This window comes from Trichomycterus rosablanca, chromosome 5 (assembly GCF_030014385.1).
Source record: "Trichomycterus rosablanca isolate fTriRos1 chromosome 5, fTriRos1.hap1, whole genome shotgun sequence".
In the NCBI taxonomy this organism is placed as follows: Eukaryota; Metazoa; Chordata; class Actinopteri; order Siluriformes; family Trichomycteridae; genus Trichomycterus; species Trichomycterus rosablanca.
In genome coordinates this window covers 41,213,159-41,227,677 of record NC_085992.1, presented here as the reverse complement: position 1 = coordinate 41,227,677, position 14,519 = coordinate 41,213,159, and the positions used below count along the sequence as shown (strand labels likewise).

The window sequence follows — 14,519 nt, the reverse complement described above, 5'->3', positions numbered from 1 at the left end:
GCAGTCTCCCCATAAGTGTGTGCCACAAACATGGGCATTGGCATGATGGATGCATTGCAGTGCTTGTGACTCACAAGTCACTCTCAATCCTGCAAGCTGCATTCCAGCCTGCACATTTTCCATGAGGAAATCCCACTGCACACCAGTATGCACTTGGCAAATGGCTAAACTTCAACAAGTTCTCAAGACTCAGGCCTAGGCCCAAGATTTTGCAGTGAGTATGTGGGTAATGAATGAAAGACCAACCCAGGCCTGTTTACATAACTGTTTACATAACTCTTGGTGGTAACAGGCAAAACAGTACTGGTCAACAGCTGTCAGACCAATCATTTTCATCCCTCGAACTGGCATTCTCAATAAACTTGCGTGTCAAGCCCAACATCATTTTTAAACATCCATTTCTAAACATCTATGCATGTGTGAAAACTGACTTTTGTTTGTGATTGAGTTGCCTAAACAAATATTCAGAGCCAAAATGTGGTGAAGGATGTTTTTTTGGCAAAACTACAGAATGCAGAGCTATACAGGAGCCTAAAGAACCGTCTCTTGTTGATGATTTGACTCACTGAAAGAGCCAAAATGTGTATGGTGTCATTATTATACTAACACGCTACTTAATAATCAAACGTGATTTGGAACACTGCCTCAGTCAAGTAGTACAAAGCAGAGTTGTGCTTAATATACTTGTTAGAAGCAGATATATTTAAATAATTGTGCTATAATAATTGTGATAAAACATGAAGGAATAAATAATTATTAATATGTGTTAAGAAACTTGAATGATGTGATGTTTTATCAGTGCTGTTCACTACTTGAACATTTCATTTTATTTTCATCAACGACTTTATCCTGGTCACCAATCCATTGCAGGGCTTTGGCGAACTCCCTTCCCCCAGACATAGCCAGTTATGTCTGGCTAGACACTGGCCAGCAGAAAGCACCACTACGATTCGAAGCAGTGGTGGGTTAGTGTAACAGGCATCTGCACCACCCAAGTACAACAAATCTGGACATGGAATTGTTATGAAGTTGTTAATTTTATTAATATATCTATTAGGGCTGGGCGATATGGATCAAAAATTATATCTCGATATATTTTAGCCGAATGGCGATATACGATATACTGTATATCTCGATATTTTTTCATCCCATAAGGTAATAACAACAAGACACTTCTGAGACAAAGCTACATGTTCCAAATACTAAATACCAAAAATTTTTACAGGCACTTTTATTAATATTCATGCTGGGGAAGCTTCACACAGGAACTATTTTTCCTTAAAAAAAAAAAAAAAAAGAACTATTCTAAGAAAAAGTTTGTTGTTTTCTAACGTCTCGCCTGTTGTGTAATGTAAATTACAAATATATTGTCTGGCCCTTTAAGAATGTTAAGTGCACTATAGGGTGCAGGGAGCGAGTGTGTAGGGAAGGTATCAGAATTTATCTGATCACGACCACGTACAACATCCAGTACAGAAGTCACTCCCCATAATGTGCATGTATTTGCTCTATCTGTAAAAAACAAACATCACATATACAAACACACAAGTCAGAACAACAGGAGACGCGTCGTTACGTTATTATTACTTTCTCAACACGTGCATACACTGTTTATATATAAAGTAAACACGTGCATGTCAGCGCGTGCATGCGCTTGTGTTTGTTTATTTCCGTTTTCCAATATTGGTTTTTAAAACGAATAACGACTCGTTTTCTTGTTTTTCAACTTTGGGATTTGAAGTGAAAAACGAATGAAGGTACACGGAGCTGGAACCTTTTGTCTGGACTTGTTTTCGGCATTCTCAACAGAATACATTATTCCGCTGCTCATCTGACACTTTGAATCCGAACCATTTCCAAATAATTGAGCCATTATTATTCTTTTTACTAACCAGCTCCTCCACCGTCTCCATGCTATCATGGGAGTTTTACTTACAGAAATGTGTTCTGAGGGCAGAAAGGCGGTGGGGAGGGGCGAGTTGTGTTCAGTGAGGGAGAGAGGCGGGGCAGGTGAACATGTGCAGAGACTAACTGGGAGAAGAGAAAGACGAACTGTCGGATCTAACTGGAACGTAACATCTATATCGATATATGCGATATTGTCTTATCTTATATCGCGTATGAAAATATATCGATATTTTATAAAATCTCAATATATCGCCCAGCCCTAATATCTATACATCAGCTTTACTTGATACTGACATGCTATTAAAAGATAAAAAGTAAGTGATCTTGTGGACCCAAGAATTGAAAACTTATGTTGTCACAAACCATGAAATGAGCCGTTTCCCGTGTAATATGCAATTTGTTGTGAAATTCAAAATTTAATTTAAGTGTTTTTAATGATTTAACATTTTTTAATTCGCTTAGCGATCAAGTGCCTAACGTTTATTTGACATTTTCAGCATTTAGCAGATGCTTTTATCCAAAGCGACTTACAGTATTATGACAGTATACTGTCTAAGCAATTGAGGGTTAAGGGCCTTGCTCAAGGGCCCAACAGTGGCAACCTGGCAGTGATGGGGCTTGAACCAGCAACCTTTGGATTACTAGTCCAGTACCCTAACCGCTAGGCCACAACTGTCCCACGATTGGTTGGTGGTTCTAGCAATCCTACGGCAATTCAGTTAGCAATCTGTCAAAATGTCCAAGATGTCGAAGTGTACAGCAGCTAAGAACACGACTCGGGTAACTGAGTTTGGAAAACACCCAAGCAATTCTGTGGACACAGGGGGGTGTCAAAACACGGATGAGAATTTTCGTCTTTTAGATCGTTGCTGAATGTTCTAGGTTTACATTCAACCATTACGGTAGGCTGTGCTGTGTATTGTAGCATCAATTATTCTATCATTCAATTTATGGGTGTAATTTAATGACTTGTGAAATGTTGCACTTTAATTAATAAATCCGTGAAATCTGTGATTTTTGAAAAGTCAGTCAGTTGTCAATTGCTTGACTGTAATTAGCATCAACTGTAAGTTGCTTTGGATGAAGATGATAAATGCCATACATGTAAATGTAATGTAAATGTAATGCACATTAGGTAATTATGCAAAGTAGCATTTGGTAAGTTACACAGAAGTGCTGCTATTTCTCTACTGGAAAGTAAATACCTTCACCACCAGTTATTTCACCACCTGTCTATAAAATAAGGTTTCTCATTACCAGCTAACATGTAACCACAACGACACGATCTAAATCAAAACAGGATCTCTGACGTTTGCATTCATGTAAACCCACTCGCTGGCACATGAACAGCCGGCACAACCAAGCCTCAAGTCTACACTGTTCTGTTCTTACAGAGGAATGACTTTCACTTATTCCTAACCTGGCCGTGCTTTTCCGCACATCACCATGTTCATGCTCAGCCCGTCTTGCAGTCTTATAGAAGGTGGGCGATGTTTAAAAATTCATCCACTGCATGGACTGTAAGCAGGGATGCAAAATGCAGATCGAGAAAAAAAAAAGAGAGAATCTGATTCTCAGACCTGGCCTTGGATCACAGAGCCTGCTGTGCCCTGTGCAGTCATATCCTCCTGTTTGTATTGGCAGAGAACCTGCACTCCTCTGGACATTGACTAACGTGTAGTGGGGACAAGCTTATCCTGAAATTTATTTTCAGGCAGTTTAGAAAGAAAGCTGAGATCCACCCAAATGCATCATTGCACAACTTTCTGGAAACATTTACTATATCTAAAATGTAGACAGATGTGGCACGACATAGCCAAAGTTCCAGGTTCAAATAAACACCTACACTGATAAATGTAACCTTAAATTGTTAGACCCAAATGAACGCTGTGCTAATTCAACAGTCGGGATTTTGCTCTGTGGGTCTATGAGAGATGGTAAGTAAATCACAGAGAGTACGACCCGAGGGGGAGCTAAACTGCTAGCATCTGAAACGAGTAGATGTGGATACTGCTTGACGAACGGCTGTTCTTCTGTTTCCATTGGCATTAACCTGAGCAGCTGAAATTTAAAACAGGACTGATCAGAGTGGTGATTTACTCTACACCCTGGCCCCAGAGCTGCTACACACATGCACAACACACACTCCTACACAATTCCTAAAAGCAGAATTGTTAAGGGAGTTCGCCTTCATATCACTTCTATTCATTGTCTGTAGTTCCTGTATGACAGATTTAAATCCTGACCTGATTAAAAAGCACTAGACTGAATCGAACTTTACTCATTACTTACATTAATACAGGGTTCCCTAAATGCAGGACTGGATGCCCAGAGTCCAGCTTTGGAGTTTAGTGATTGTCCTGCTTAAACACACATAATATAATTTACCCTAACAGTTTATTATCTGCCTGACCTGGACTCAGGTTCCTCAAAACTTAAGTACAAATCATTGTAGGTCGAATATACAGTACACTGATCAGCCATAACATTAAAACCACCTCCTTGTTTCTACACTTACTGTCCATTTAATCAGCTCCACTTACAATATAGAAGCACTTTGTAGGTCTACAATTACTGATTGTACTCCATCTGTTTCTGTGCATGCTTTGTTAGCCCCCTTTCACCCTGTTTCTCAATGGTCAGGACTTCCCCAGGACAACCACAGAGCAGGTATTATTTGGGTGGTGGATCGTTCTCAGCACTGCAGTGACACTGACATGGTGGTGGTGTGTTAGTGTGTGTTGTGCTGGTATGAGTGGATCAGACACAGCAGTGCTGATGGAGTTTTTTAACACCTCACTGTCACTGCTGGACTGAGAATAGTCCACCAACCAAAAATATCCAGCCAACAGCTGTCCTGTGACCATTGATGAAGGTCTAGAAGATTACCAACTCAAACAGCAGCAATAGATGAGCGATCGTCTCTGACTTTACATCTACAAGGTGGACCAACTAGGTAGGAGTGTCTAATAGAGTGGACACTGCTGTGTCTGATCCACTCATACCAAAACAACACACACTAACACACCACCACCATGTCAGCTGCTCTGTGGTGGTCCTGTGGGGGTCCTGACCATTGAAGAACAGGGTGAAAGCAGGTTAAAAAAGTATGTAGAGAAACAGATGGACTACAGTCAGCAATTGTAGAACTACAAAGTGCTTCTATATGGTAAGTGAAGCTGATAAAATGGACATTGAGTGTAGAAACAAAGAGGTGGTTTTAATGTTATGGCTGATCAGTGTATAGCCAAAAGAACGTGCACATCCCTCCTGATTACTGAGGTCAAATGTTTCATCAGTATCAACTGCCGGGTGTATAAAATAAGTGACCTAAAATAAACGATCTGCTTCCAATTATGACTTCGGGAACGGCCCATAATGACATGACTTGACAGGTTTGCAATTGAGAAACTCAAGTGACCTGCACTGAGACCCCGATAAACCCCTTTGGGAGTCATTTAAATGTCTATAGTTGGCCGGGTCATCTTGTCTAACATCAGTGTCTTACCCCACAATTGCTATTTTGACTGAATGTGAACAAATTCCAACATACTCAAAAAAGCATGCAAAAATTTAGCAGACACTTTTATCCAAAGTGTCTGAAAGCAATGCAAGCTATTGAGGGCTAGGAGCCTTGCTCAAGGGCCCAATATTGGCAACTGTAGATGTGGGGCTTGAACCAGCAACCTTATTATCACTAGTCCAGTACTTTACCCGCTGCGGTACCACTACACTTGCCGTCTCAGCCTTCTCAGAAGCCTTCTTAGATGAGTGGAGGCAGATATAGTTACAGGCAGAAGGAGGTGGCTTAGTTTTGGAATAGGATGTTTAACTAGCTCTTGGTCAGGTGTTGACATACCCTTGGTCATATTGTGTATTTCTGTTAACATTATTTGAGGCAGTGCAAATTTTGCCAATATTTGGCAAATGATAACCAAAAACAGATTAGTTGATGGTAACTGACAAGCTTTTAGGGTCACATCAAAATTAAAAAAATATTAAGATCTTTCAGAGTTTTAGGCTTTGTTGATTAATCAAGTGTAATGTAGAACAGTTAAGGAGAACATAAGCACCATATACAGTGCCTTGCAAAAGTATTCAGCCCCCTTGAACTTTTCAACCTTTTGCCACATTTCAGGCTTCAAACATAACGATATGAAATTGTAATTTTTTGTGAAGAATCAACAACAAGTGGGACACAATCGTGAAGTGGAACGAAATTTATTGGATATTTTAAACTTTTTTTAGAAATAAAAAACTGAAAAGTGGGGCGTGCAATATTATTCAGCCCCCTTGCGTTAATACTTTGTAGCGCCACCTTTTGCTGCGATTACAGCTGCAAGTCGCTTGGGGTATGTCTCTATCAGTTTTGCACATCGAGAGACAGAAATTTTTGCCCATTCTTCCTTGCAAAACAGCTCGAGCTCAGTGAGGTTGGATGGAGAGCGTTTGTGAACAGCAGTTTTCAGCTCTTTCCACAGATTCTCGATGGGATTCAGGTCTGGACTTTGACTTGGCCATTCTAACACCTGGATACGTTTATTTGTGAACCATTCCATTGTAGATTTTGCTTTATGTTTTGGATCATTGTCTTGTTGGAAGATAAATCTCCGTCCCAGTCTCAGGTCTTTTGCAGACTCCAACAGGTTTTCTTCCAGAATGGTCCTGTATTTGGCTCCATCCATCTTCCCATCAATTTTAACCATCTTCCCTGTCCCTGCTGAAGAAAAGCAGGCCCAAACCATGATGCTGCCACCACCATGTTTGACAGTGGGGATGGTGTGTTCAGGGTGATGAGCTGTGTTGCTTTTACGCCAAACATAACGTTTTGCATTGTGGCCAAAAAGTTCGATTTTGGTTTCATCTGACCAGAGCACCTTCTTCCACATGTTTGGTGTGTCTCCCAGGTGACTTTTTATAGATATCTTTGAGAAATGGCTTTCTTCTTGCCACTCTTCCATAAAGGCCAGATTTGTGCAGTGTACGACTGATTGTGTCCTATGGACAGAGTCTCCCACCTCAGCTGTAGATCTCTGCAGTTCATTCAGAGTGATCATGGGCCTCTTGGCGGCATCTCTGATCAGTCTTCTCCTTGTTTGAGCTGAAAGTTTAGAGGGACGGCCGGGTCTTGGTAGATTTGCAGTGGTCTGATACTCCTTCCATTTCAATATGATCGCTTGCACAGTGCTCCTTGAGATGTTTAAAGCTTGGGAAATCTTTTTGTATCCAAATCCGGCTTTAAACTTCTCCACAACAGTATCTCGGACCTGCCTGGTGTGTTCCTTGGTCTTCATGATGCTCTCTGCGCTTTAAACAGAACTCTGAGACTATCACAGAGCAGGTGCATTTATACGGAGACTTGAATCCACCTGTGTGTAATCTATTTATCACCATCAGTCATTTAGGTCAACATTGGATCATTCAGAGATCCTAACTGAACTTCTGGAGTGAGTTTGCTGCACTGAAAGTAAAGGGGCTGAATAATATTGCACGCCCCACTTTTTAGTTTTTTATTTCTAAAAAAAGTTTAAAATATCCAATAAATTTCGTTCCACTTCATGATTGTGTCCCACTTGTTGTTGATTCTTCACAAAAAATTAAAATTTCATATCGTTATGTTTGAAGCCTGAAATGTGGCAAAAGGTTGAAAAGTTCAAGGGGGCTGAATACTTTTGCAAGGCACTGTATAGAACCAGTTCAGCATTTAGATTGTAGATTTTGCAGCAAAATGTTCATAACAGGCACTAACTAAACATGCAAATTGAAGATCAGTCGTTATCTTATGGCTCTTACTGACAACATTAGTGTGTTTATTATAAAAAAAAGTTACTATAAAATTATAAGTAGTGTTCTACCTTTATTCTGGAGCATGATGCTAAATATCCACATCATCTTTGTAACAAAACCACATGTGCAGAGTTTAGCATGCAGTAAGACTCCACACTGACATAAAAAAATGTCCGTTTGTGATAATGATGCATAATACTTCCATCGTATTATTTAGGTGGTGGATCATTCTCAGCACTGCAGTGACACTGACATGGTGGTGGTGTGTTAGTGTGTGTTGTGCTGGTATGAGTGGATCAGACACAGCAGCGCTGATGGAGTTTTTAAATTCCGTGTCCACTCACTGTCCAAACTATTAGACACTCCTACCTAGTTGGTCCACCTTGTAGATGTAAGTCAGAGACGATCGCCCATCTATTGCTGCTGTTTGAGTTGGTTATCCCACGGGGTGCTGTTGGCTGGATATTTTTGGTTGGTGGACTATGCTCAGTCCTGCAGTGACAGTGAGGTGTTTAAAAACTCCAGCAGCGCTGCTGTGTCTGATCCACTCATACCAGCACAACACACACTTACACACCACCACCATGTCAGTGTCACTGCAGTGCTGAGATTGATTCCCCACCCAAATAATACCAACACTGTAGTGGTCCTGTGGGGGTTGTAGAACTACAAAGTGCTTCTATATGGTAAGTGGAGCTGATAAAATGGACAGTGAGTGTAGAAACAAGGAGGTGGTTTTAATGTTATGACTGATCAGTGTATGTGTTTCAAATATAGATGCAGATATTTCCAACAACATCAGTTAATATAACAAGGTCAGCAAGTCCAACCTTTATATGAAAGCATGACGTTAATCATTTCTATTACACTCCGCTATGGCAACATGCAGTTTGTTTACCAGTGATCAGATAATGATGTAGAATACATTTCCAGTGGATTATATAAATATGCAGTCGTTTTTAAATGATTTCAATACATAATAGTTTCCATGTTAGTCAGATGTGTTTGGCACAACACTCTAACTGAAATGTTGACTCAGATTCAGTCATTGTCTAAGCTACTAATGTGTATGTGTGTGATATTTGCATCTCTGTTGTTAATGGAAATGAACCATGAGCAGCTGGAAATGAATTCAAATTATCTACAGCATTAACCAAACAATGACTTCTTTGCTGGTTATCAGTTAATCAGTTTATCGTTAACATCCGTACTTGTTACCAATTGCTAGTCCTTTTCATAACACAGGGTTGAAAATGTCAGAGGCAGCATGTCACTTTATTATCTCAGCCATAGGCAAAGAGGTGGAGGTATTTTAACATGACACAGGTCTTTAAACAGTCTGCAGGGAACCCTCATCATCTTTCACGAAAAGGAGACTTGCGATTTTAATCCCACATCTGGTGTGAATTACCATTCCTTACAGCTCTGACTCAAGTCTGGATCTAAGTGAGTACCTCACCCTCACTTTGTGTCCAAAGACCATAAAATGCTAACAGCCTGAAAAAAGCTATCAGTGTCTCCATTTCCCAATCTTGTACTTTATCTGAAAAAGATGCTGGTTACATGCGACAATTGTTTCGCATTAATTTTCCGTCTTGTGTAAAAAGAACTGTGGGAATAAATGAATTGTAAATTACTTATATACCCACAAATCTTACAAATGTTATTTCTTCTGTAGATTTAACTGACAACAGCTGCTGCAAAGGCTCAAAACGTAGGCTGGTAAGTATGCTATAAGACAGTTTAGTACACATTCTGAAAATCAGGGCAGGCAAGAATGAGCAAACGACAAAATATGACTGTTTATTCTCAGTACGCAGTAGAGTAATTGCCCTGTATTATTACATTATGATGTGTAATGTGATTTGCATGACCGTATTGTGTTGGATAGCCAGTCTGACCACAGGACAAATTGACTACAGCACAAGTCATTAAGTTGTTTTTGTTCTTCTCTCGACTGTTTTTGTCATTTGCATGTAGAAAATGTTTATATAATGTTTTATTTTCTGATCGATATGCAACAGACTTAGACTGTGGCTCTAAAAGCCAGCAGATTTTACTGTGCAATGTAAAGTGCAGGCTGATCAGCCATAACATTAAAACCACCTCCTTGTTTCTACACTCACTGTCCATTTACCATATAGAAGCACTTTGTAGTTCTACAATTACTGACTGTAGTCCATTTGTTTCTCTGCATTCTTTGTTAGCCTGTTTTCACCCTGTTCTTCAATGGTCAGGACCCCAACAGGACCACCACATAGCAGGTATTATTTAGGTGGTGGATCGTTTTCAGCACTGCAGTGACACAGACATGGTGGTGGTGTGTTAGTGTGTGTTGTGCTGGTATGAGTGGATCAGACACAGCAGCGCTGCTGGAGTTTTTAAACACCTCACTGTCACTGCTGGACTCAGAATAGTCCACCAACCTAAAAACTACCCAGCCAACAGTGCCCTGTGGGCAGCGTCCTGTGACCACTGATGACGGTCTAGAAGATGACCAACTCAAACAGCAGCAATAGATGAGCGATCGTCTCCGACTTTACATCTAAAGCAAGTTTAAAAAGTATGTAGAGAAATAGATGGACTACAGTCAGTAATTTTAGAACTACAAATTGCTCTTGTATGGTAAGTGGTGCTGATAAAATGGACAGTGAGTGTAGAAATAAAGAGGTGGTTTTAATGTTATGGTTGATCAGTGTATAATTTAGCTGTTACATACACTTTATGGCCGAAAGTATGTGGACACCTGACCATAAATCAGACCAAAACATGGGCAGTAATATGCTTTTAAGTATGGCCTGGATGAAAAAAAGGCCTGATGTGCGATCAATGTTCCTATTTACTACAAAAGATGTTTAATGGGGTGATTAATGATGTTTAATGATTTTATGCATCTCTTAGCAATGGATGGGGACAAAACACCTGAAACCATTGCAATGAAGGGGGGATGAAATCATAGTCATGCATTTTTCTCCCAATTTAGCATAGCCAATCCGCTACCTCCAAGGAGGGTGTATATTCACCTGACACACACTCCCTCTGATGTGTGTGCAGTCCACCAATCCCTTCTTACTCACCCATACTTCGGTGGATTTGCCCAGCGCTCCACCACTTTCTGTAACCAAGGTCCAAGGTCCTTATGCAGCATTGATAACCCCACCCCTTTAGTCCGGTCTTTTCCCACCCAGCACACTGGAGGCCAATTTTGTCTGATGCAGGCATTATCCAATTGTGCATGCTAAAGGGCACCCAGCTGACCGGTAGCAGAGTTGAGATTCAAACCCGGAAGCTAGTCATGGGGTGTAATTACTTTTGCCTTAGCGTTAAGTTCCAACTAATGTTCTAAGGCCCAACTTAATTTAGTATATGCCTAAATTGTTAACAAAGTATTATTTCCTTGCTCAAAGCCGTGCTGAATACTTCGAATCAAACTTTACTTGAGCCGTCTGTCTTGAGCCGTCTGTCATGACACAGCCATAAGCATAAGTCATAAAACTGTCATGCCTGATGACATATGCTAGGTGGTCATAACAATATTATAACAGTGTCATGTTACCAAAATAAGTAATTGATTTTATAATATGTAATGTCATGCCAGTTTATTAGCATGTAACATAAGCTGTTAAGATATATCAATAAGCCGCTCAGGTGGCGCAGCGGTAAAGTACGCTAGCGCACCAGAGTTGGGTTTCTGGATACATCGTATCGAAACTCAGCTCTACCTTTCCAACTAGGTTGGGCGGCAGTATGAACAACGTTTGGCTGTTGTTCAGGGGCTTAAGGGTAGAGTCGGATCATAGGTCCTCATAACTGGTACAACTGCGGCCCCTGCTGGTTGGCTGACGGCGCCTGCACAGGGCTGAGGAATAACATTGAGGGGGGTGTGGCCCTCCGTGCGCAGTGTCTCTCGGTGTATGAACTCGGCTCGTGCAGGTGTAAAATGCAAGTCTGTACTGATTGCGTGCCGGAGGGGGCGCAAGTCAGTTGAGTGGCGTCCTCAGTCAGCGGCAAAGGGTCAAACCAGTATAGAGGACATAATCAGGGTAATTGGACATGACTAGAATAGAGATAAAAATTGGGGGGGGAAAGTGGGGAAAAATAGATAATTAAAAAAAAAAAAGATATCAATAAGCTATCATGACTGTTCCTGTGACAGGTAACAGTTAAATACGTTAGGTAGCTAGGCTACAACTGCAGTTAAGGTGCTGGACTAGTAATCAGAAGGTTGCTGGTTCAAGCCCCACCACCACTGCCAGGCTTGGCCCTTGAGCAAGACCCTTAACCCTCAATTGCTCAGAGTGTATAAGGTCAAAGTACTGTAAGTCTCTTTGGGTAAAGGCATCTGCTAAATGCCAAAAATGGTAATGTAAATACTTGACATCAACTGTAACTACCACTCATGATAGTGTGACATCAGGCATGACAGGTTTTTAACATACTTATGGCAGTCATGACATAAAAAATAATTTTTAGGACAAACTGTGTGATTAGACTGGGTTAAAAAACTTACATTCCAGTCAGTTTGCTGCTACTAAGAACTGAGAGACGCTACATTTCAGTGCATGAACCTCAGCCATGAACTAAACATACTGTATAATGAGCACCCAATATTTTATATACAGCAATCTGATTGGCCAGACCGCTGTGTCATATTTACTATTTAGTTGCTTAAGTTGTTGTAACAGGACAGTGTGCAACTTGATCCAAAGGTGCCATATGAAAATGAACCCAATTCACAGAACAATAACAAAAAAAAGAAAGAAAAAAACTTAGAACAAAGCAAAGCCAGCAAAGATCTGGACATGAGGATGGGATAACAAAGCTCCTTATCACTTCTGTGAATTACACTTCAATCAGGTGAAGAGACTGCTGATTAAATACACTGGCACTGTCAGTCATCTGCGCTTCCATACTCCCCTGCCGACCATTACTGGCATGGCAGGTGGGCATGATACTGTATTCCATGCCACATGCTGAGATAAAGCAGGTCGGCCTCCTAAAGTTGTGAGTTACATTTTTTTAGCTGTGTCTGATTCATTTCACTCTTGTTCCCATCACTCTTTGTTCAGCGTTTTCCTATTTTTACAGCGAATGAATGTTTGCTGTAAATGACAGTTGCTGCAGAGTGACATTCTCCCAACATTCTCCTAAATTAGTGACCAATAATTCCCATCAAATAATTTTTTTTTGAATGCATTACATTTACTGAACGTGTTCTGAAAGTGTTGAGCCTAGGATGTGTTTCCTCTGGGGCACATGATGCCAACCACCATGCAAATTAATATGCTTGAAGATGGGAGCTATTTGCCCTGTACACATGAGCTTACTGATGTTCAAGATTGACTAGTAAGAACAGGAAATGAAAAGACATGAATGCCAACCCTCGCCACCCAGAGAGAAAAGTTAATTATGTACTCTCTTACTTCCAGCCACAAATTGTTGTGGCATAAACAGGAATTAAACCGGCGTCTATCTTTCTTTTCTTCTTTCTGTTTCTGTCTTTTGTTGAAATAAAAAACAGCTGACATAAATAACTACCTAAATAACTTGACACAAGTAACTAAACAAACAGAGAGATGCCTGTTTAACAAGTAGGTCACTGCAGAATCTCGATCTGTTTCTGTTTTGACTCACACTGTACATGTGATGCAGCAATTAGTCGGGTCTTACCTGAGGGCAGTCTTTTATGTAATGACCCTTATTGAAGCAAAGATGGCACAGGTAGTTGGGCGGAGGTCTTTTACTTGGCTTGCGAGGCTCAGAGGACAGGGAGAGGTCAGAGAAGTGGTCCGTTAGAGAGTTCAGTCCATCCACGATGTTGTTCAGAGAGCCGTAAGGGGAAACACTTTTATATAAACCATTATTCAAGGCCTGCACAGTGAGAGAAAAAAGACAGAGGTACAACAATAAATTTACAAAGTTTTAAAGAAGAGAGAAACACTTCATGAAATAGGATGTGTTAAAATATTATTTGAATCATTTAAAATGTGTCTGAGAGTATATAAATCACATTACAGTGTTATATCAACAAACTCGTAAGACAGGACCTGAAAAACACTTATGTAAAACGTTTTTGACCCTCTCAGCCAGTGGAAAAATGGAATTGCATTTGCTCAACAGTGTTGTTATAAGGAACAGTAAGTATTCTTAAGAAGATTACAATGTTTGCACGTTTAGACTGTACACTCATGATCAGCACATCTGCCTGAGATTAGAAACTGGGCTGTATCATAACCTCAGTGATCACAGGAATGTCGAGCAGTCATATGTTACGCTCTCTGGGGATTGGAAGTTAACCGAGCGCATGAGTGATGTCTGCTTGTATAGGACGGAGTTATCCTGTTAAAGGCCAAACTTACTGTGAATGGTCAATGTAGTTTAGTACTAAAACCTCATATTTGGTAGGTTCTAGTGACCGGTCAGTTCTCTAGTTCAAGTGCAAGACATAAAACAGCCTGCGTGTCTTCCAGCCAGTTTACCATAAGGAAGATAAGATTAAGACACAACAAACATGCTGTGTTAAGGTTATGCAACATTATAAAAATTGTTTTTTTTATTGATTAACCTGTTCAAGAAAAATTTATATCTTACACTCCAAAAATGGTCTCTACAGAAGTTTTTTTTTTAAACGTTTTTTTTTAACATTGCAAAATCAGCAGCACAACAGACAGATGTTCCAGTATGCAAATGCAGGTCATGCATCATAAGAGTAATAAAATAAGAAGTGACACGTAGAATTCTCAGTATTTTTAAATAGCATGTTTGTTTTACATGGTTTACTTAAATAGGGTTGCTCTACTATTCTGTTTAGATAGCAGCAGGTG

The 14,519-nt window shown here is 40.3% G+C and overlaps 1 protein-coding gene across 1 annotated transcript in view; it reads right to left on the bottom strand.

Moving 5' to 3' along the window:
• Nucleotides 1-14,519, bottom strand: part of zcchc24 (zinc finger, CCHC domain containing 24) — a 92,979-nt gene that overhangs the window by 69,341 nt on the left and 9,119 nt on the right. The window contains exon 2 of the mRNA XM_062995216.1: nucleotides 13,366-13,566. Within this exon, the coding sequence (XP_062851286.1) occupies nucleotides 13,366-13,566 (201 nt within the window). The remainder of the gene's footprint in view (nucleotides 1-13,365; nucleotides 13,567-14,519) is intronic.